The sequence below is a fragment of the Oncorhynchus mykiss genome, chromosome 10 (assembly GCF_057628025.1).
Source record: "Oncorhynchus mykiss isolate SJ-2025 chromosome 10, ASM5762802v1, whole genome shotgun sequence".
NCBI classification, from domain to species: Eukaryota; Metazoa; Chordata; class Actinopteri; order Salmoniformes; family Salmonidae; genus Oncorhynchus; species Oncorhynchus mykiss.
The window spans coordinates 83,633,320-83,657,149 of NC_143031.1; the positions used below are offsets into that span (position 1 = coordinate 83,633,320).

At 42.2% G+C, this 23,830-nt stretch overlaps 1 protein-coding gene across 4 annotated transcripts in view; it reads left to right on the forward strand.

Moving 5' to 3' along the window:
• The first annotated feature begins 222 nt into the window (after positions 1-222).
• Positions 223-23,830, forward strand: part of LOC110514511 (protein Dok-7) — an 88,218-nt gene continuing 64,610 nt past the window's right edge. For 3 of the 4 annotated variants that reach the window (XM_090188181.1, XM_090188180.1, XM_090188183.1), the window contains exons 1-4: positions 241-472; positions 586-631; positions 12,663-12,893; positions 17,431-17,631. In XM_090188181.1, coding sequence (XP_090044307.1) covers positions 419-472; positions 586-631; positions 12,663-12,893; positions 17,431-17,631 — 532 coding nt within the window. In that variant the 5' untranslated portion in view covers positions 241-418. Of the gene's footprint in view, positions 473-585; positions 632-12,662; positions 12,894-17,430; positions 17,632-23,830 lie in introns of all 4 variants that reach the window. The other variant, XM_090188182.1, reaches the window with a different exon arrangement.

Genomic DNA, 23,830 nt, shown 5'->3' on the forward strand with positions numbered 1-23,830 from the left:
ATTTGGCTAAAAATGGGTGTGTTATAAATTCCAAGGTCGACATCTGGTCCCAGTCCACCCCTGGTCTATAAAAGCATGATAACCCTATGAGCTTAGTGAAAGCTATGCTTACCATGTAACTTTCATTTAATCGACGACATTGTAAACAATCACCCTTGACACTAGCTAACAACTGCGCAAACTATCGGCTGGCCCCTCGGTGGGTGGCTGGCCCCTTTCCCCGCGTGTGTGGCAAGTTTTCTGGAGGGGTAGAGTGGTGTGTGTGAGGGCCGCCGCCGGTGGGGGGTGGGCCGCTAAAAAGTTATTTTGAAAGTGACCCCAACTGTCAGGAATTGGACCGGGCAGCGGGTGCGCGCACACACACACACACACACACACACACACACACACAGTCAGCTGTTCTGAGCTATGTCAGAAGATGACGGATACAGTTGTAGTGGAAGGACAAGTTAAATTCAGAGATGGGAAAAAGGTTCTTATCACCTTTAAAATGACATCTTCAAAACGTTTCCCGGAAGTTAACCGTTAATACAATAACGCGTTGATTTGACTGTTTGTTGTATTTGCTTTAACGTTGCTTTGCAGTGGAAGAGTCGTTGGGTCGCGTTGCGGAAGCCGTCCCCAGTCGCAGGTAGGTCTACGAAGCAACCAACTAATACTACATGTATTAATAAATGTCTCCCAACATTTAAAAAATAATGTAGCAGTCTTTTTAAATGTTTTCTACTGTAATCTTCTTTCACCAATAAGATTTTCAGGAATTAAAAGTAAGCGCGACTTGTCAATGTGTCACATGGCGACGCGCCAACCGGAGCGCATAGTGCAAATATCACATAACCACGGTTACACGTGTGTGTGTGTGTGTGTGTGTGTGTGGAGGGGGGGGGGGGGGGGGTCGCGCTACACTTAACACATGGATTTAAAAAGTTATACGCTTCTGTTTGCCTTTAACACAAACGCCTTGAGAAGACTGGGAAAGTTGGTTTAACAAACTGTTTTAGCATGTATTTCAATGCTTAGACCACTTACAGGACTTAGTTGTGTCCAAGCAATAAAGTCAGGCTAGTTTAGCTACCTATGCTACCTGTCTAAAACCAAAGGCTTACATAAGAAGTATACCATATCATTCTGGTTAATTGCTTTCCCTGGTGTGTGTGTGTGTGTGTGTGTGTGTGTGTGTGTGTGTGTGTGTGTGTGTGTGTGTGTGTGTGTGTGTGTGAGACTGTGTGTGTGTGAGACTGTGTGTGTGTGAGACTGTGTGTGTGCGAGACTGTGTGTGTGTGTGAGACTGTGTGTGTGTGTGTGTGTGTGTCTCTCTGAAGAGCAGTGATAAGATGAGAATAGAGAAACAGACTGAAACACTTGGAGAGACACAGCTGTGTTTGTAATGTTCCTTTCTTCAGACATTGTCTCTCAGTGGAACTAAAAGGTGTATTGTGTCGAGCCGTCAACATGTTCTAGAACAACATGTGCCTTGTGTTCTGGAATACATAGACAGTGATTCTAGTTCTAAGAGTGATTCCCACGAGATCCTGTGTTCCAATGCCTTTGAGGAGACCGATTGGGCGCCAGTGTGGCTGTTTATTGGACATTTCCTTCCTTGATGGGGCTGTGCTGTTATGTTCCTCGGACAGCCCTCCCTCTCTGTCACGGTGGGGTCTAATTGGTCTGTTATGTTCCTCGGACAGTCCTCCCTCTCTGTCACGGTGGGGTCTAATTGGTCTGTTATGTCCCTCGGACAGCCCTCCCTCTCTATCACGGTGGGGTCTAATTGGTCTGTTATGTTCCTCGGACAGCCCTCCCTCTGTCACGGAGACATCTAATTGGTCTGTTATGTCCCTCAGACAGCCCTCCCTCTCTGTCACGGTGGGGTCTAATTGGTCTGTTATGTCCCTCGGACGGCCCTCCCTCTCTGTCACGGTGGGGTCTAATTGGTCTGTTATGTCCCTCGGACGGCCCTCCCCCTCTGTCACGGTGGGGTCTCATTGGCCACTTCTCTCCTGATGTAATACATATATTCTGAGCAATTCCACAACAAATAAATAAAACACACATCTAAGTAAGGAATGGAATAAGAATATATGAATATAAATATACGGACGAGTGATGTCAGAGCGGCGTAGGTTAAGGTGCAGTTTCTGGTAAGTTGATGCCGCTCAAATATCCAATAGTTCTTCCCGGCTGTATGTAATAACACTTTTTATAAAATTAAAAAAAAATAATAATACTGTACACTTTCCTAAGGACTAGAAGCGAGGCAGCCCTCTCTGTCGGCACCCTTGTGTTATGTGTATTGGGAAGGGAGGATGGATGGGCAGTGTATATGTAACAGTATAGCTTCCGTCCGTCCCCTCGCCCCGACCCGGGATCGAACCAGGGACCCTCTGCACACGTCAACAACTGACACCCACGAAGCATCGTTACCCATCGCGCCACAAAAAAGCCACGGCCCTTGCAGAGCAAAGGAGGAACCAACTACTTCAAGGTCTCAGAGCGAGTGACGTCACCGATTGAAATGCTATAAGCTAACTAAGCTAGCCATTTCACACCTGTTACTTATACATTGAGCACTATTAATAGTCTGGTAGCAGCAGTTGTGATGTGTGTTGAGGTGCGGAGAATCAGTGCAGGTGGTCAGTCCAGTTCGAGTGTTCAGCAGTCTGATGACTTGTAGATAGAAACTATCTCTGAGCCTGTTGGTGTCTATATCAATAGTTAGTCTTCAGCTGGACCAGGATTACTCAGCTGTGTTGGCGTTGCTATGACAGCAGGAAGTCTGTATTCATAGTGTTAGTTGGTCTACAGCTGGACCAGGATCACTCAGCTGTGTTAGCGTTGCTATGACAGCAGGATGTCTGTATTGATAGTGTTAGTTGGTCTACAGCTGGACCAGGATCACTCAGCTGTGTTAGCGTTGCTATGACAGCAGGAAGTCTGTATTGATAGTGTTAGTTGGTCTTCAGCTGGACCAGGATCACTCAGCAGTGTTAGCATTGCTATGACAGCAGGATGTCTGTATTGATAGTGTTAGTTGGTCTTCAGCTGGACCAGGATCACTCAGCTGTGTTAGCGTTGCTATGAGAGCTTTGTTGACTGACTATGTACAGACTCATCTCTGTAGCAACCACTTTGTTGACTGACAATGTACAGACTCCTCTCTATAGCAACCACTTTGTTGACTGACGATGTACAGACTCATCTCTATAGCAACCACTTTTGTTGACTGATGATGTACAGACTCATCTCTATGGCAACCATTTTGCTGACAGATACACACAAGAGGCCTATATATATATATATGATTTACATTAGGATGTTAGACTATATTATGTTATATAACATGTTATTTACAATCTGTTCCAATTGAATGAAGAACCCACAAAGGTATACATTTAAAATATACACATTAACGTTATGGTGTCTATAGTACGTTTAAATATATTAATAAATCATTGACACCGCTTCAAAAATCATAAGCCAACCACAGCCACATCCCTGATTGGTTAGCCTGTTTTGAATGTTTCTGATTCATATCGATGCCACACAGATACCAACTTATCTGGGTTTTAAACGGCCTAAAGGGGCAGTTGACCTGATTTCCATCAAACGTGTATTTCATACTTGTATGTAGGCTGGCTGTAAATGAGAAATGCTCTCATACAACCAGGACTAATTGAGAATTGCTCTCATACAACCAAGACTAATTGAGAATTGCTCTCATCCAACCAGGACTAAATGAGAAATGCTCTCATACAACCAGGACTAATTGAGAATTGCTCTCATACGACCAGGACTAATTGAGAATTGCTCTCATCCAACCAGGACTAATTGAGAATTGCTCTCATCCAACCAGGACTAATTGAGAATTGCTGTCATACAACCAGGACTAATTGAGATATGCTCTCATACAACCAAGACTAATTGAGAATTGCTCTCATACAACCAAGACTAATTGAGAATTGCTCTCATCCAACCAGGACTAATTGAGAATTGCTCTCATACAACCAAGACTAATTGAGAATTGCTCTCATCCAACCAAGACTAATACATACATTGAGCACTATAATAGTCTGGTAGCAGCAGTTGTGATGTGTGTTGAGGTGCGGAGAATCAGTGCAGGTGGTCAGTCCAGTTCAAGTGTTCAGCAGTCTGATGACTTGTAGATAGAAACTATCTCTGAGCCTGTTGGTGTCTATATCAATAGTTAGTCTTCAGCTGGACCAGGATTACTCAGCTGTGTTGGCGTTGCTATGACAGCAGGAAGTCTGTATTCATAGTGTTAGTTGGTCTACAGCTGGACCAGGATCACTCAGCTGTGTTAGCGTTGCTATGACAGCAGGATGTCTGTATTGATAGTGTTAGTTGGTCTACAGCTGGACCAGGATCACTCAGCTGTGTTAGCGTTGCTATGACAGCAGGAAGTCTGTATTGATAGTGTTAGTTGGTCTTCAGCTGGACCAGGATCACTCAGCAGTGTTAGCATTGCTATGACAGCAGGATGTCTGTATTGATAGTGTTAGTTGGTCTTCAGCTGGACCAGGATCACTCAGCTGTGTTAGCGTTGCTATGACAGCAGGAAGTCTGTATTGATAGTGTTAGTTGGTCTACAGCTGGACCAGGATCACTCAGCTGTGTTAGCGTTGCTATGACAGCAGGATGTCTGTATTGATAGTGTTAGTTGGTCTGCAGCTGGACCAGGATCACTCAGCTGTGTTAGCGTTGCTATGAGAGCTTTGTTGACTGACTATGTACAGACTCATCTCTGTAGCAACCACTTTGTTGACTGACAATGTACAGACTCCTCTCTATAGCAACCACTTTGTTGACTGACAATGCACAGACTCATCTCTGTAGCAACCACTTTGTTGACTGACAATGCACAGACTCCTCTCTATAGCAACCACTTTGTTGACTGACGATGTACAGACTCATCTCTATAGCAACCACTTTTGTTGACTGACAATGTACAGACTCATCTCTATAGCAACCACTTTTGTTGACTGATGATGTACAGACTCATCTCTATGGCAACCATTTTGCTGACAGATACACACAAGAGGCCTATATATATATATGATTTACATTAGGATGTTAGACTATATTATGTTATATAACATGTTATTTACAATCTGTTCCAATTGAATGAAGAACCCACAAAGGTATACATTTAAAATATACACATTAACGTTATGGTGTCTATAGTACGTTTAAATATATTAATAAATCATTGACACCGCTTCAAAAATCATAAGCCAACCACAGCCACATCCCTGATTGGTTAGCCTGTTTTGAATGTTTCTGATTCATATCGATGCCACACAGATACCAACTTATCTGGGTTTTAAACGGCCTAAAGGGGCAGTTGACCTGATTTCCATCAAACGTGTATTTCATACTTGTATGTAGGCTGGCTGTAAATGAGAAATGCTCTCATCCAACCAGGACTAATTGAGAATTGCTCTCATACAACCAAGACTAATTGAGAATTGCTCTCATCCAACCAGGACTAAATGAGAAATGCTCTCATACAACCAGGACTAATTGAGAAATGCTCTCATACAACCAGGACTAATTGAGAATTGCTCTCATACAACCAAGACTAATTGAGAATTGCTCTCATCCAACCAGGACTAAATGAGAAATGCTCTCATACAACCAGGACTAATTGAGAATTGCTCTCATACGACCAGGACTAATTGAGAATTGCTCTCATCCAACCAGGACTAATTGAGAATTGCTCTCATCCAACCAGGACTAATTGAGAATTGCTCTCATACAACCAGGACTAATTGAGATATGCTCTCATACAACTAAGACTAATTGAGAATTGCTCTCATACAACCAAGACTAATTGAGAATTGCTCTCATCCAACCAGGACTAATTGAGAATTGCTCTCATACAACCAAGACTAATTGAGAATTGCTCTCATCCAACCAAGACTAATTGAGAAATGCTCTCATACAACCAAGACTAATTGAGAAATGCTCTCATACAACCAGGACTAAATGAGAAATGCTCTCATACGACCAGGACTAAATGAGAAATGCTCTCATACAACCAAGACTAATTGAGAAATGCTCTCATACAACCAGGACTAAATGAGAAATGCTCTCATACAACCAGGACTAATTGAGAATTGCTCTCATACGACCAGGACTAAATGAGAAATGCTCTCATACAACCAGGACTAATTGAGAATTGCTCTCATACAACCAAGACTAATTGAGAATTGCTCTCATCCAACCAGGACTAATTGAGAATTGCTCTCATACAACCAAGACTAATTGAGAATTGCTCTCATCCAACCAGGACTAAATGAGAAATGCTCTCATACAACCAGGACTAATTGAGAATTGCTCTCATACAACCAAGACTAATTGAGAATTGCTCTCATCCAACCAGGACTAAATGAGAAATGCTCTCATACAACCAGAACTAATTGAGAAATGCTCTCATACAACCAGGACTAATTGAGAATTGCTCTCATACAACCAAGACTAATTGAGAATTGCTCTCATCCAACCAGGACTAAATGAGAAATGCTCTCATACAACCAGGACTAATTGAGAAATGCTCTCATACAACCAGGACTAATTGTGAATTGCTCTCATACAACCAAGACTAATTGAGAATTGCTCTCATCCAACCAGGACTAAATGAGAAATGCTCTCATACAACCAGGACTAATTGAGAATTGCTCTCATACGACCAGGACTAATTGAGAATTGCTCTCATCCAACCAGGACTAATTGAGAGTTGCTCTCATCCAACCAGGACTAATTGAGAATTGCTCTCATACAACCAGGACTAATTGAGATATGCTCTCATACAACCAAGACTAATTGAGAATTGCTCTCATACAACCAAGACTAATTGAGAATTGCTCTCATCCAACCAGGACTAATTGAGAATTGCTCTCATACAACCAAGACTAATTGAGAATTGCTCTCATCCAACCAAGACTAATTGAGAAATGCTCTCATACAACCAAGACTAATTGAGAAATGCTCTCATACAACCAGGACTAAATGAGAAATGCTCTCATACGACCAGGACTAAATGAGAAATGCTCTCATACAACCAAGACTAATTGAGAAATGCTCTCATACAACCAGGACTAAATGAGAAATGCTCTCATACAACCAGGACTAATTGAGAATTGCTCTCATACGACCAGGACTAAATGAGAAATGCTCTCATACAACCAGGACTAATTGAGAATTGCTCTCATACAACCAAGACTAATTGAGAATTGCTCTCATCCAACCAGGACTAATTGAGAATTGCTCTCATACAACCAAGACTAATTGAGAATTGCTCTCATCCAACCAGGACTAAATGAGAAATGCTCTCATACAACCAGGACTAATTGAGAATTGCTCTCATACAACCAAGACTAATTGAGAATTGCTCTCATCCAACCAGGACTAATTGAGAATTGCTCTCATACGACCAGGACTAATTGAGAATTGCTCTCATCCAACCAGGACTAATTGAGAATTACTCTCATACAACCAGGACTAATTGAGAATTGCTCTCATACAACCAGGACTAATTGAGAATTGCTCTCATACGACCAGGACTAATTGAGAAATGCTCTCATACGACCAGGACTAATTGAGAATTGCTCTCATACGACCAGGACTAATTGAGAATTGCTCTCATACGACCAGGACTAATTGAGAATTGCTCTCATCCAACCAGGACTAATTGAGAATTGCTCTCATACAACCAAGACTAAATGAGAATTGCTCTTGTAACGGATGTGAAATGGCTAGCTTAGTTAGCGGTGGTTCAGCGCTAAATAGCGTTTCAATCGGTGACGTCACTCGCTCTGAGACCTTGAAGTAGTTGTTCCCCCTTTGCTCTGCAAGGGCCGCGGCTTTTTGTGGATCGACAGGTAACGATGCTTCGTGGGTGACTGTTGTTGATGTGTGCAGAGGGTCCCTGGTTCGCGCCCGGGTATGGGCGAGGGGACGGTCTAAAGTTATACTGTTACACTCTCATACAACCAGGACTAATTCTCCAGGGCAAATCAAGTTCTATAATATTCTGTCTATAGAATTACATATTACTACACATTACACATATTACTATAGAATTCTGTTACATATTAGAAGGGGTTATTGTTCTGTTACATATTAGAAGGGGTTATTGTTCTGTATTGTTCTGTTACATGTTCTGTTATTAGAAGGGGTTATTGTTCTGTTACATATTAGAAGGGGTTATTGTTCTGTTACATATTAGAAGGGGTTATTGTTCTGTTACATGTTAGAAGGGGTTATTGTTCTGTTACATATTAGAAGGGGTTATTGTTCTGTTACATATTAGAAGGGGTTATTGTTCTGTTACATGTTAGAAGGGGTTATTGTTCTGTTACATATTAGAAGGGGTTATTGTTCTGTTACATATTAGAAGGGGTTATTGTTCTGTTACATATTAGAAGGGGTTATTGTTCTGTTACATATTAGAAGGGGTTATTGTTCTGTTACATGTTAGAAGGGGTTATTGTTCTGTTACATATTAGAAGGGGTTATTGTTCTGTTACATATTAGAAGGGGTTATTGTTCTGTTACATGTTAGAAGGGGTTATTGTTCTGTTACATATTAGAAGGGGTTATTGTTCTGTTACATATTAGAGGGGGTTATTGTTCTGTTACATGTTCTGTTACATATTAGAAGGGGTTATTGTCCTGTTACATGTTAGAAGGGGTTATTGTTCTGTTACATATTAGAGGGGGTTATTGTTCTGTTACATGTTCTGTTACATATTAGAAGGGGTTATTGTTCTGTTACATGTTCTGTTACATATTAGAAGGGGTTATTGTTCTGTTACATGTTAGAAGGGGTTATTGTTCTGTTACATATTAGAAGGGGTTATTGTTCTGTTACATATTAGAGGGGGTTATTGTTCTGTTACATGTTCTGTTACATATTAGAAGGGGTTATTGTTCTGTTACATATTAGAAGGGGTTATTGTTCTGTTACATATTAGAAGGGGTTATTGTTCTGTTACATATTAGAAGGGGTTATTGTTCTGTTACATATTAGAGGGGGTTATTGTTCTGTTACATGTTCTGTTACATATTAGAAGGGGTTATTGTCCTGTTACATATTAGAAGGGGTTATTGTTCTGTTACATATTAGAGGGGGTTATTGTTCTGTTACATGTTCTGTTACATATTAGAAGGGGTTATTGTCCTGTTACATATTAGAAGGGGTTATTGTTCTGTTACATATTAGAGGGGGTTATTGTTCTGTTACATGTTCTGTTACATATTAGAAGGGGTTATTGTCCTGTTACATATTAGAAGGGGTTATTGTTCTGTTACATATTAGAAGGGGTTATTGTTCTGTTACATATTAGAAGGGGTTATTGTTCTGTTACATATTAGAAGGGGTTATTGTTCTGTTACATATTAGAAGGGGTTATTGTTCTGTTACATATTAGAAGGGGTTATTGTTATGTTACATATTAGAAGGGGTTATTGTTCTGTTACATGTTCTGTTACATATTAGAAGGGGTTATTGTTCTGTTACATGTTAGAAGGGGTTATTGTTCTGTTACATATTAGAAGGGGTTATTGTTCTGTTACATATTAGAAGGGGTTATTGTTCTGTTACATGTTCTGTTACATGTTAGAAGGGGTTATTGTTCTGTTACATATTAGAAGGGGTTATTGTTCTGTTACATGTTAGAAGGGGTTATTGTTCTGTTACATATTAGAAGGGGTTATTGTTCTGTTACATGTTCTGTTACATGTTAGAAGGGGTTATTGTTCTGTTACATATTAGAAGGGGTTATTGTTCTGTTACATATTAGAAGGGGTTATTGTTCTGTTACATATTAGAAGGGGTTATTGTCCTGTTACATATTAGAAGGGGTTATTGTTATGTTACATGTTAGAAGGGGTTATTGTTCTGTTACATGTTCTGTTACATATTAGAAGGGGTTATTGTTCTGTTACATATTAGAAGGGGTTATTGTTCTGTTACATGTTCTGTTACATATTAGAAGGGGTTATTGTTCTGGTACATATTAGAAGGGGTTATTGTTCTGTTACATATTAGAAGGGGTTATTGTTCTGTTACATATTAGAAGGGGTTATTGTTCTGTTACATGTTAGAAGGGGTTATTGTTCTGTTACATATTAGAAGGGGTTATTGTTATGTTACATATTAGAAGGGGTTATTGTTCTGTTACATATTAGAAGGGGTTATTGTCCTGTTACATATTAGAATGGGTTATTGTTCTGTTACATATTAGAAGGGGTTATTGTTCTGTTACATATTAGAAGGGGTTATTGTTCTGTTACATATTAGAAGGGGTTATTGTCCTGTTACATATTAGAATGGGTTATTGTTCTGTTACATATTAGAAGGGGTTATTGTTCTGTTACATATTAGAAGGGGTTATTGTTCTGTTACATATTAGAAGGGGTTATTGTTCTGTTACATATTAGAAGGGGTTATTGTTCTGTTACATATTAGAAGGGGTTATTGTTCTGTTACATATTAGAAGGGGTTATTGTTCTGTTACATATTAGAAGGGGTTATTGTTCTGTTACATATTAGAAGGGGTTATTGTTCTGTTACATATTAGAAGGGGTTATTGTTCTGTTACATATTAGAAGGGGTTATTGTTCTGTTACATATTAGAAGGGGTTATTGTTCTGTTACATATTAGAAGGGGTTATTGTCCTGTTACATATTAGAATGGGTTATTGTTCTGTTACATATTAGAAGGGGTTATTGTTCTGTTACATATTAGAAGGGGTTATTGTTCTGTTACATATTAGAAGGGGTTATTGTTCTGTTACATATTAGAGGGGGTTATTGTTCTGTTACATGTTAGAAGGGGTTATTGTTCTGTTACATATTAGAAGGGGTTATTGTTCTGTTACATATTAGAAGGGGTTATTGTTCTGTTACATATTAGAAGGGGTTATTGTTCTGTTACATATTAGAAGGGGTTATTGTTCTGTTACATATTAGAAGGGGTTATTGTTCTGTTACATAATAGAAGGGGTTATTGTTCTGTTACATATTAGAAGGGGTTATTGTTCTGTTACATATTAGAAGGGGTTATTGTTCTGTTACATGTTAGAAGGGGTTATTGTTCTGTTACATATTAGAAGGGGTTATTGTTCTGTTACATATTAGAAGGGGTTATTGTTCTGTTACATATTAGAAGGGGTTATTGTTCTGTTACATATTAGAAGGGGTTATTGTTCTGTTACATGTTAGAAGGGGTTATTGTTCTGTTACATATTAGAAGGGGTTATTGTTCTGTTACATATTAGAAGGGGTTATTGTTCTGTTACATATTAGAAGGGGTTATTGTTCTGTTACATATTAGAAGGGGTTATTGTTCTGTTACATATTAGAGGGGGTTATTGTTCTGTTACATATTAGAAGGGGTTATTGTTCTGTTACATATTAGAAGGGGTTATTGTCCTGTTACATATTAGAAGGGGTTATTGTCCTGTTACATATTAGAAGGGGTTATTGTTCTGTTACATGTTCTGTTACATATTAGAAGGGGTTATTGTTCTGTTACATATTAGAAGGGGTTATTGTTATGTTACATGTTAGAAGGGGTTATTGTTCTGTTACATATTAGAAGGGGTTATTGTTCTGTTACATGTTCTGTTACATATTAGAAGGGGTTATTTTTTATTTATTTTAGTTTTTAGGGGGTAGATCTGCTTTAATATTGCAGGTCTTCTATTAATGTCATTTCAACTCATATATTGTTGTTATTGTAAATATATTATTTTAAATATATATATTTTTTCTTAAATATATTTTCCTTTATTATTGTCCCCTGACCCTCCCACCTCTCCCCTAATTGTAGTAAACTAATGAACAACAACACTTAGGCTTCTACTTCCAGCTTATACATACTATATACATTCTACGGACACAGTATATTTTACATTAGTTATCTTGTTGTTATTAGTCCCATCCTTCAGCTCCCCTCAACCCCTCCCATTCCCAGCCTTCAGCTCCCCTCAACCCCTCCCATTCCCATCCTTCAGCTCCCCTCAACCCCTCCCATTCCCATCCTTCAGCTCCCCTCAACCCCTCCCATTCCCAGCCTTCAGCTCCCCTCAACCCCTCCCATCTATCTCTGAACACCATCCAGTCCTTCAGCTCCCCTCAACCCCTCCCATCTATCTCTGAACACCCTCCAGTCCCACCCTTCAGCTCCCCTCAACCCCTCCCATCTATCTCTGAACACCCTCCAGTCCCATCCTTCAGCTCCCCTCAACCCCTCCCATCTATCTCTGAACACCCTCCAGTCCCAGCCTTCAGCTCCCCTCAACCCCTCCCATCTATCTATGAACACCATCCAGTCCTTCAGCTCCCCTCAACCCCTCCCATCTTTCTCTGAACACCATCCAGTCCCACCCTTCAGCTCCCCTCAACCCCTCCCATCTATCTCTGAACACCCTCCAGTCCCATCCTTCAGCTCCCCTCAACCCCTCCCATCTATCTCTGAACACCATCCAGTCCTTCAGCTCCCCTCAACCCCTCCCATCTATCTCTGAACACCATCCAGTCCTTCAGCTCCCCTCAACCCCTCACATCTATCTCTAAAAGGGATTCTATGTTCAAAATGATTTCACCATCTCTCCTCTCCTCCCTCTCTACCCAGACTGCCTCTCTCTCCTGGTCTACCGGGATAAGTCCGATAAGGTCAGGGGTCGTCGTGAGCGGCTGCAGATGACCTTGGAGGGGATCTGTGGAGTGGAGCCGGGGTTAGGGTACGACGGGGTGGCCTACACCCTCACCATCCTCTGTCTGGGACACACAGTGGGACTGGGCTTCGACAGCAGAGAGGGGCTGACGGCATGGGACGCTAGGCTGAGATACAGCCTGGGAGAAGGTAGGCTGGAGGGGGGGCAGTAGTGTGTGTGTGTGTGCGTGTGCGTGCGTGTGCGTGCGTGCGCGTGCGTGCGTGCTGAGATATAGCCTGGGAGAAGGTTGGGTGGAGGGGGGGGGGCAGTTGTGTGCGTTTGTTTGTGTGTGCGTGTGTGCCTCTGTGTGTGTGTGTGTGTGCCTCTGTGTGTGTGTGTGCGATGGAGTTTGCGAAGAAGTTGGTTTAATATGTACATCTCAGTCTAGACCAGTGGCGGTTGGTGCCGTCAACATTAGGGAGGATTGTTTTTGGTTTGTTTAATGAGCACGGCCTTATTTCAATTACAGCAGGTTTAGGTTACTGTCATTCATATTCACCCAGTTCAATGTAACAGTGACAGGTTTAGGTTACTGTCATTCATATTCACCCAGGTCAATGTAACAGTGACAGGTTTAGGTTACTGTCATTCATATTCACCCAGTTCAATGTAACAGTGACAGGTTTAGGTTACTGTCATTCATATTCACCCAGTTCAATGTAACAGTGACAGGTTTAGGTTACTGTCATTCATATTCACCCAGTTCAATGTAACAGTGACAGGTTTAGGTTACTGTCATTCATATTCACCCAGTTCAATGTAACAGTGACAGGTTTAGGTTACTGTCATTCATATTCACCCAGTTCAATGTAACAGTGACAGGTTTAGGTTACTGTCATTCATATTCACCCAGTTCAATGTAACAGTGACAGGTTTAGGTTACTGTCATTCATATTCACCCAGTTCAATGTAACAGTGACAGGTTTAGGTTACTGTCATTCATATTCACCCAGTTCAATGTAACAGTGACAGGTTTAGGTTACTGTCATTCATATTCACCCAGTTCAATGTAACAGTGACAGGTTTAGGTTACTGTCATTCATATTCACCCAGTTCAATGTAACAGTGACAGGTTTAGGTTACTGTCATTCATATTCACCCAGTTCAATGTAACAGTGACAGGTTTAGGTTACTGTCATTCATATTCACCCAGTTCAATGTAACAGTGACAGGTTTAGGTTACTGTCATTCATATTCACCCAGTTCAATGTAACAGAGACAGGTTTAGGTTACTGTCATTCATATTCACCCAGTTCAATGTAACAGTGACAGGTTTAGGTTACTGTCATTCATATTCACCCAGGTCAATGTAACAGTGACAGGTTTAGGTTACTGTCATTCACCCAGGTCAATGTAACAGTGACAGGTTTAGGTTACTGTCATTCATATTCACCCAGTTCAATGTAACAGTGACAGGTTTAGGTTACTGTCATTCACCCAGGTCAATGTAACAGTGACAGGTTTAGGTTACTGTCATTCATATTCACCCAGTTCAATGTAACAGTGACAGGTTTAGGTTACTGTCATTCACCCAGGTCAATGTAACAGTGACAGGTTTAGGTTACTGTCATTCATATTCACCCAGTTCAATGTAACAGTGACAGGTTTAGGTTACTGTCATTCACCCAGTTCAATGTAACAGTGATAGGTTTAGGTTACTGTCATTCATATTCACCCAGTTCAATGTAACAGTGACAGGTTTAGGTTACTGTCATTCACCCAGTTCAATGTAACAGTGACAGGTTTAGGTTACTGTCATTCATATTCACCCAGTTCAATGTAACAGTGACAGGTTTAGGTTACTGTCATTCACCCAGTTCAATGTAACAGTGACAGGTTTAGGTTACTGTCATTCACCCAGTTCAATGTAACAGTGACAGGTTTAGGTTACTGTCATTCATATTCACCCAGTTCAATGTAACAGTGACAGGTTTAGGTTACTGTCATTCATATTCACCCAGTTCAATGTAACAGTGATAGGTTTAGGTTACTGTCATTCATATTCACCCAGTTCAATGTAACAGTGACAGGTTTAGGTTACTGTCATTCATATTCACCCAGTTCAATGTAACAGTGACAGGTTTAGGTTACTGTCATTCATATTCACCCAGTTCAATGTAACATTGATAGGTTTAGGTTACTGTCATTCATATCCACCCAGTTCAATGTAACAGTGACAGGTTTAGGTTACTGTCATTCATATCCACCCAGTTCAATGTAACAGTGACAGGTTTAGGTTACTGTCATTCATATTCACCCAGTTCACTGTAACAGTGACAGGTTTAGGTTACTGTCATTCATATTCACCCAGTTCAATGTAACAGTGACAGGTTTAGGTTACTGTCATTCATATTCACCCAGGTCAATGTAACAGTGACAGGTTTAGGTTACTGTCATTCACCCAGGTCAATGTAACAGTGACAGGTTTAGGTTACTGTCATTCATATTCACCCAGTTCAATGTAACAGTGACAGGTTTAGGTTACTGTCATTCATATTCACCCAGTTCAATGTAACAGTGACAGGTTTAGGTTACTGTCATTCACCCAGGTCAATGTAACAGTGACAGGTTTAGGTTACTGTCATTCACCCAGTTCAATGTAACAGTGACAGGTTTGGGTTACTGTCATTCACCCAGGTCAATGTAACAGTGACAGGTTTAGGTTACTGTCATTCATATTCACCCAGTTCAATGTAACAGTGACAGGTTTAGGTTACTGTCATTCACCCAGGTCAATGTAACAGTGACAGGTTTAGGTTACTGTCATTCACCCAGTTCAATGTAACAGTGACAGGTTTAGGTTAAAAAAAAGCCCCATTGATAATTGATAAATCACAGCCAGCACAACAGAGAGCGTTTAATCATCATTAATACTGGCATCAATCACCCAGCCGTGTGTATGTACTGTATACTGTCAATCACCCAGCCTTGTGTATGTACTGTATACTGTCAATCACCCAGCCGTGTGTATGTACTGTATACTGTCAATCACCCAGCCTTGTGTATGTACTGTATACTGTCAATCACCCAGCCGTGTGTATGTACTGTATACTGTCAATCACCCAGCCTTGTGTATGTACTGTATACTGTCAATCACCCAGCCTTGTGTATGTACTGTATACTGTCAATCACCCAGCCGTGTGTATGTACTGTATACTGTCCTAGACGTATGATCCGTGTGTGTGTACTGTATACTGTCCTAGACGTATGATCCGTGTGTGTGTACTGTATACTGTCCTAGACGTATGATCCGTGTGTGTGTATACTGTATACTGTCCTAGACGTATGATCCGTGTGTGTGTATACTGTATACTGTCCTAGACTAATGATCCGTGTGTGTGTATACTGTCCTAGACTAATGATCCGTGTGTGTGTATACTGTCCTAGACATATGATCCGTGTGTATGTATACTGTCCTAGACTTATGATCCGTGTGTATGTACTGTATACTGTCCTAGACTAATGATCCGTGTGTATGTATACTGCCCTAGACTAATGATCTGTGTGTGTGTATACTGTCCTAGACATATGATCCGTGTGTATGTATACTGTCCTAGACTTATGATCCGTGTGTATGTACTGTATACTGTCCTAGACTAATGATCCGTGTGTGTGTATACTGTCCTAGACTAATGATCCGTGTGTATGTTTACTGTATACTGTCCTAGACTTATGATCCGTGTGTGTGTATACTGTCCTAGACATATGATCCGTGTGTATGTACTGTATACTGTCCTAGACTAATGATCCGTGTGTACTGTATACTGTCCTAGACTAATGATCCGTGTGTATGTACTGTATACTGTCCTAGACTAATGATCCGTGTGTATGTATACTGTCCTAGACTAATGATCCGTGTGTGTGTATACTGTATACTGTCCTAGACTTATGATCCGTGTGTGTATACTGTATACTGTCCTAGACATATGATCCGTGTGTGTATACTGTATACTGTCCTAGACTTATGATCCGTGTGTGTGTATACTGTCCTAGACTAATGATCCGTGTGTGTGTATACTGTCCTAGACTTATGATCCGTGTGTGTGTATACTGTCCTAGACTAATGATCCGTGTGTGTGTATACTGTCCTAGACTTATGATCCGTGTGTATGTACTGTATACTGTCCTAGACTAATGATCCGTGTGTGTGTATACTGTCCTAGACATATGATCCGTGTGTATGTACTGTATACTGTCCTAGACTTATGATCCGTGTGTGTGTATACTGTCCTAGACTAATGATCCGTGTGTGTGTATACTGTCCTAGACTAATGATCCGTGTGTGTGTATACTGTCCTAGACTTATGATCCGTGTGTATGTACTGTATACTGTCCTAGACTTATGATCCGTGTGTGTGTACTGTATACTGTCCTAGACTAATGATCCGTGTGTATGTACTGTATACTGTCCTAGACTTATGATCCGTGTGTACTGTATACTGTCCTAGACTAATGATCCGTGTGTGTTACCTTCATTATGTCTCTGATTGATACAGAACTCATGGTGTGTGACAGCGGCTCTCTTTGCCTTTAGCTTAGTTTGAATAATAATTAATCTCTCTCTCTCTCTCTCTCTCTCGCTCTCTCTCTCCCTCCCCCTTCCCCCCTCTCTCTCTCTATCTCTCTCTCCCTCTATCTCTCTCTCCCTCTCTCCCCCCTCTCTTGCTCTCTTTCTCTCTCAACCAGTCCACAGGTTCAGTGTAGGTGTTCAGCCAGGAACTAAGCTAGAGAGTGGTCCCGCCTCCCTGCACCTGTGCAACAACCTACTGGTCCTCACTAGGGACCTCCCGCCGGCCGTGATTGGCCAGTGGAAGCTGTCAGACCTGCGTCGCTATGGCGACGTGCCCAATGGCTTTGTTTTTGAGGGTGGCACTAGATGTGGATACTGTGAGTATGGAACCACAAAGGGACAGTGTCCCAAATGGCACCCTATTCCCTATGTAGTGCACTACTTTAGACCAGAGCCCTATGGCACCCTATGTAGCGCACTACTTTAGACCAGAGCCCTATTCCCTATGTAGTGCACTACTTTAGACCAGAGCCCTACGGCACCCTATTCCCTATATAGTGCACTACTTTAGACCAGAGCCCTATGGAACCCTATGTAGTGCTCTACTTTAGACCAGAGCCCTATGGCACCCTATTCCCTATGTAGTACACTACTTTAGACCAGAGGCCTATGGCACCCTATTCCCTAAATAGTGCACTACTTTAGAGCAGAGCCCTATGGCACCCTATTCCCTATATAGTGCACTACTTTTGAGAATGGAACTCACTGTGTCAACGGGTTAGCTAGTTTTAATAAGAATTAAATGGAATTGTTTTGAATTCCAAAACATTTCCATAGTGACAGTTCACCAGGTCTGTGGCCTCCATCTCTGGTCCTGGAGAAATCGAGGTGTGCAGGCTTTTGTTCCATCCCAGCAGTACATTGTCCCTGTTTTGTGGTTGGTAGATATCTCAGAGTACAGTATAGTTTATCTCAGTACAGTATAGTTGGTATCTCAGTACAGTATAGTTGGTATCTCAGTACAGTATAGTTGGTATCTCCGTACAGTATAGTTGGTATTTCAGTACAGTATAGTTTATCTCAGAGTACAGTATAGTTGGTATCTCAGAGTACAGTATAGTTGGTATCTCAGAGTACAGTATAGTTGGTATCTCAGAGTACAGTATAGTTGGTATCTCAGTACAGTATAGTTGGTATCTCAGTACAGTATAGTTGGTATCTCAGAGTACAGTATAGTTAGTATCTCTGAGTACAGTATAGTTTATCTCAGTACAGTATAGTTGGTATCTCAGTACAGTATAGTTGGTATCTCAGTACAGTACAGTTGGTATCTCAGTACAGTATAGTTGGTATCTCAGAGTACAGTATAGTTGGTATCTCAGTACAGTATAGTTGGTATCTCAGTACAGTATAGTTGGTATCTCAGTACAGTATAGTTGGTATCTCAGTACAGTACAGTTGGTTGGTATCTCAGTACAGTATAGTTGGTATCTCAGTACAGTATAGTTGGTATCTCAGTACAGTATAGTTGGTATCTCAGTACAGTACAGTTGGTTGGTATCTCAGTACAGTATAGTTGGTATCTCAGTACAGTATAGTTGGTATCTCAGTACAGTACAGTTGGTTGGTATCACAGTACGGTATAGTTGGTATCTCAGTACAGTATAGTTGGTATCTCAGTACAGTACAGTTGGTTGGTATCACGGTACAGTATAGTTGGTATCTCAGTACAGTATAGTTGGTATCTCAGTACAGTATAGTTGGTATCTCAGTACAGTACAGTATAGTTGGTATCTCAGTACAGTATAGTTGGTATCTCAGTACAGTATAGTTGGTATCTCAGTACAGTACAGTATAGTTGGTATCTCAGTACAGTACAGTTGGTTGGTATGTCAGACCCTCATATCTACTGGTTTATTATGTCCACGGGGTCACTCTAAACTGCAGGCATATCAAATAGGTTTTTATAATACACACACACACACACACACACACACACACACACACTGTCATGACGTTGCCCTCTTTGGGTACAACGAGCACTATTCCACCTCCCTCTGTCTCTCCTACACCCAGGCTGCTGCCACCTCAGGTCGTAAATTCCTGGAGGAGAATCCTGCCTCGTGGTCAGACTATATAGAGAGAGTGAGTTTTCATAGAGAGAACAAAGGAACTTCTTCCACCTCACAGAACTGGAGGTCCGAACGACATTCATGTTCCGGAGAAAGTATAAAAGATCGCTGAAGAATCCAGTTTACGAACTGGTCCGGTTGGTGCAATGTGGTGAAACTCATGAGAGACAATACGGCCACATTACCATAACGCTGTTTATACAGGAGTCTCAAGTATGAGGCTTTACATCTAACTGTTGTACAAAATGAATGAGTAATTATGTGCTCGTGTCAACTGTCCTTACCGTAACGGGCCTGTCAGGACCAATGACAACTGTCTTTACCGTAACAGGCCTGTCAGGACCAAGGACAACTGTCTTTACCGTAACGGGCCTGTCAGGACCAATGACAACTGTCTTTACCGTAACAGGCCTGTCAGGACCAAGGACAACTGTCCTTACCGTAACGGGCCTGTCAGGACCAATGACAACTGTCTTTACCGTAACAGGCCTGTCAGGACCAAGGACAACTGTCTTTACCGTAACGGGCCTGTCTTTACCGTAACGGGCCTGTCAGGACCAATGACAACTGTCTTTACCGTAACGGGCCTGTCTTTACCGTAACGGGCCTGTCAGGACCAAGGACAACTGTCTTTACCGTAACGGGCCTGTCAGGACCAATGACAACTGTCCTTACCGTAACGGGCCTGTCAGGACCAATGACAACTGTCTTTACCGTAACAGGCCTGTCAGGACCAAGGACAACTGTCTTTACCGTAACGGGCCTGTCTTTACCGTAACGGGCCTGTCAGGACCAAAGACAACTGTCTTTACCGTAACACGCCTGTCAGGACCAATGACAACTGTCTTTACCGTAACGGGCCTGTCAGGACCAATGACAACTGTCTTTACCGTAACAGGCCTGTCAGGACCAATGACAACTGTCCTTACCGTAACAGGCCTGTCAGGACCAATGACAACTGTCTTTACCGTAACGGGCCTGTCTTTACCGTAACAGGCCTGTCAGGACCAAGGACAACTGTCTTTACCGTAACGGGCCTGTCTTTACCGTAACGGGCCTGTCAGGACCAAAGACAACTGTCTTTACCGTAACACGCCTGTCAGGACCAATGACAACTGTCTTTACCGTAACAGGCCTGTCAGGACCAATGACAACTGTCCTTACCGTAACAGGCCTGTCAGGACCAATGACAACTGTCTTTACCGTAACGGGCCTGTCTTTACCGTAACAGGCCTGTCAGGACCAAGGACAACTGTCTTTACCGTAACGGGCCTGTCTTTACCGTAACGGGCCTGTCAGGACCAAAGACAACTGTCTTTACCGTAACACGCCTGTCAGGACCAATGACAACTGTCTTTACCGTAACACGCCTGTCAGGACCAATGACAACTGTCTTTACCGTAACAGGCCTGTCAGGACCAATGACAACTGTCCTTACCGTAACAGGCCTGTCAGGACCAATGACAACTGTCTTTACCGTAACGGGCCTGTCTTTACCGTAACAGGCCTGTCAGGACCAAAGACAACTGTCTTTACCGTAACGGGCCTATCTTTACCGTAACGGGCCTGTCAGGACCAAAGACAACTGTCCTTACCGTAACGGGCCTGTCAGGACCAATGACAACTGCCCTTACCGTAACAGGCCTGTCAGGACCAAGGACAACTGTCCTTACCGTAACGGGCCTGTCTTTACCGTAACGGGCCTGTCAGGACCAATGACAACTGTCTCTACCGTAACGGGCCTGTCTTTACCGTAACGGGCCTGTCAGGACCAATGACTACTGTCTCTACCGTAACGGGCCTGTCAGGACCAATGACAACTGTCTCTACCGTAACGGGCCTGTCTTTACCGTAACGGGCCTGTCAGGACCAATGACAACTGTCCTTACCGTAACGGGCCTGTCTTTACCGTAACGGGCCTGTCAGGACCAATGACAACTGTCTTTACCGTAACGGGCCTGTCAGGACCAAGGACAACTGTCTTTACCGTAACGGGCCTGTCTTTACCGTAACGGGCCTGTCAGGACCAATGACAACTGTCCTTACCGTAACGGGCCTGTCTTTACCGTAACGGGCCTGTCAGGACCAATGACAACTGTCCTTACCGTAACGGGCCTGTCTTTACCGTAACGGGCCTGTCAGGACCAATGACAACTGTCTCTACCGTAACGGGCCTGTCTTTACCGTAACGGGCCTGTCAGGACCAATGACAACTGTCTCTACCGTAACGGGCCTGTCTCTACCGTAACGGGCCTTTCAGGACCAATGACAACGGTCTTTACCATAGCAAGGGTGTGTGTGTGTGTGTGTGTGTGTGTGTTTGAGAGAGAGAGAGACACACTCTCCTGGGCCTTAATACTAGTGTCTTGTTTCTTCACTCTATAAATACCACTCCCCCTAGAGCCATCTCAGACCAATCACCTCGGCCCTCTCCACCACCTCATTTACATATTGCCAGCTGCCCTCAGAACAGCAGTGGGGGAATGACATGTCCAGAATGAAGGGTGTGTGTTGTTACGGTAGAGAAATAGAACAGATAGAATGTGAGTGTTGGTTCATTATAGAAATAGAACAGATAGAATGTGAGTGTTGGTTCATTAGAGAAATAGAACAGATAGAATGTGAGTGTTGGTTCATAACAGAAATAGGAGAGATAGAATGTGAGTGTTGGTTCATTAGAGAAATAGGAGTGATAGAATGTGAGTGTTGGTTCATTAGAGAAATAGGAGTGATAGAATGTGAGTGTTGGCTCATTAGAGAAATAGAACAGATAGAATGTGAGTGTTGGTTCATTAGAGAAATAGGAGAGATAGAATGTGAGTGTTGCTTCATTAGAGAAATATAACAGATAGAATGTGGGTGTTGGTTCATTAGAGAAATAGAACAGATAGAATGTGAGTGTTGGTTCATTAGAGAAATAGAACAGATAGAATGTGAGTGTTGGTTCATTAGAGAAATAGAACAGATAGAATGTGAGTGTTGGTTCATTAGAGAAATAGAACAGATAGAATGTGAGTGTTGGTTCATTAGATAAATGTCAGTCCGTGTCCCTGTGGATGGTAAACAGGGATGGGGAACAAAGCCCAGGTAACATTTGGGTCCAAAATCTGTACCGTGCTGTATTTGTAAAGACAACATGTCACTGGCCTGGCGAGTTAGTTGGGCACATGTTCTACTAGTCTGGTCTGAATAGTAATATCCTCAGATTAGTGGGTTAGTTGGGCACATTTTCTACTAGTCTGGTCTGAATAGTACTATCCTCAGATTAGTGGGTTAGTTGGGCACATTTTCTACTAGTCTGGTCTGAATAGTACTATCCTCAGATTAGTGGGTTAGTTGGGCACATGTTCTACTAGTCTGGTCTGAATAGTACTATCCTCAGATTAGTGGGTTAGTTGGGCACATTTTCCACTAGTCTGGTCTGAATAGTAATATCCTCAGATTAGTGGGTTAGTTGGGCACATGTTCTACTAGTCTGGTCTGAATAGTACTATCCTCAGATTAGTGGGTTAGTTGGGCACATGTTCTACTAGTCTGGTCTGAATAGTACTATCCTCAGATTAGTGGGTTAGTTGGGCACATGTTCTACTAGTCTGGTCTGAATAGTACTATCCTCAGATTAGTGGGTTAGTTGGGCACATGTTCTACTAGTCTGGTCTGAATAGTACTATCCTCAGATTAGTGGGTTAGTTGGGCACATGTTCTACTAGTCTGGTCTGAATAGTAATATCCTCAGACTAGTGGGTTAGTTGGGCACATGTTCTACTAGTCTGGTCTGAATAGTACTATCCTCAGATTAGTGGGTTAGTTGGGCACATTTTCTACTAGTCTGGTCTGAATAGTAATATCCTCAGACTAGTGGGTTAGTTGGGCACATGTTCTACTAGTCTGGTCTGAATAGTACTATCCTCAGATTAGTGGGTTAGTTGGGCACATTTTCTACTAGTCTGGTCTGAATAGTACTATCCTCAGATTAGTGGGTTTTGTTCATTTCCAACCCCTGACTGTAAATCATCACCCGCTGTAAAGAATAACGTACGGTCTAGGTTCTGTCACACAGCTGTGTGTGTGTGTGTGTGTGTGTGTGTGTGTGTGTGTGTGTGTGTGTGTGTGTGTGTGTGTGTGTGTGTGTGTGTGTGTGTGTGTGTCAGGTGACGATAGGAGAGGGGAGGGGGGAGAAGGAGGAGAGGGGAGGAGAGGGATGTCTTGTGACTTATCACCTCTGTGTGTCTTCATCTGACCCGCAGTTAACACACTCACACTAACACACACACACACTACCACACTCACACTAACACACTCACACCAACACACACACGCACTAACACACACCAAGTCACACTCACACTAACAGACACACACTAACACACACCAAGTCACACTCACACTAACAGACACACACTCACACACACTCAGGGCAATATACAGCGTTTGGGTATCAAAA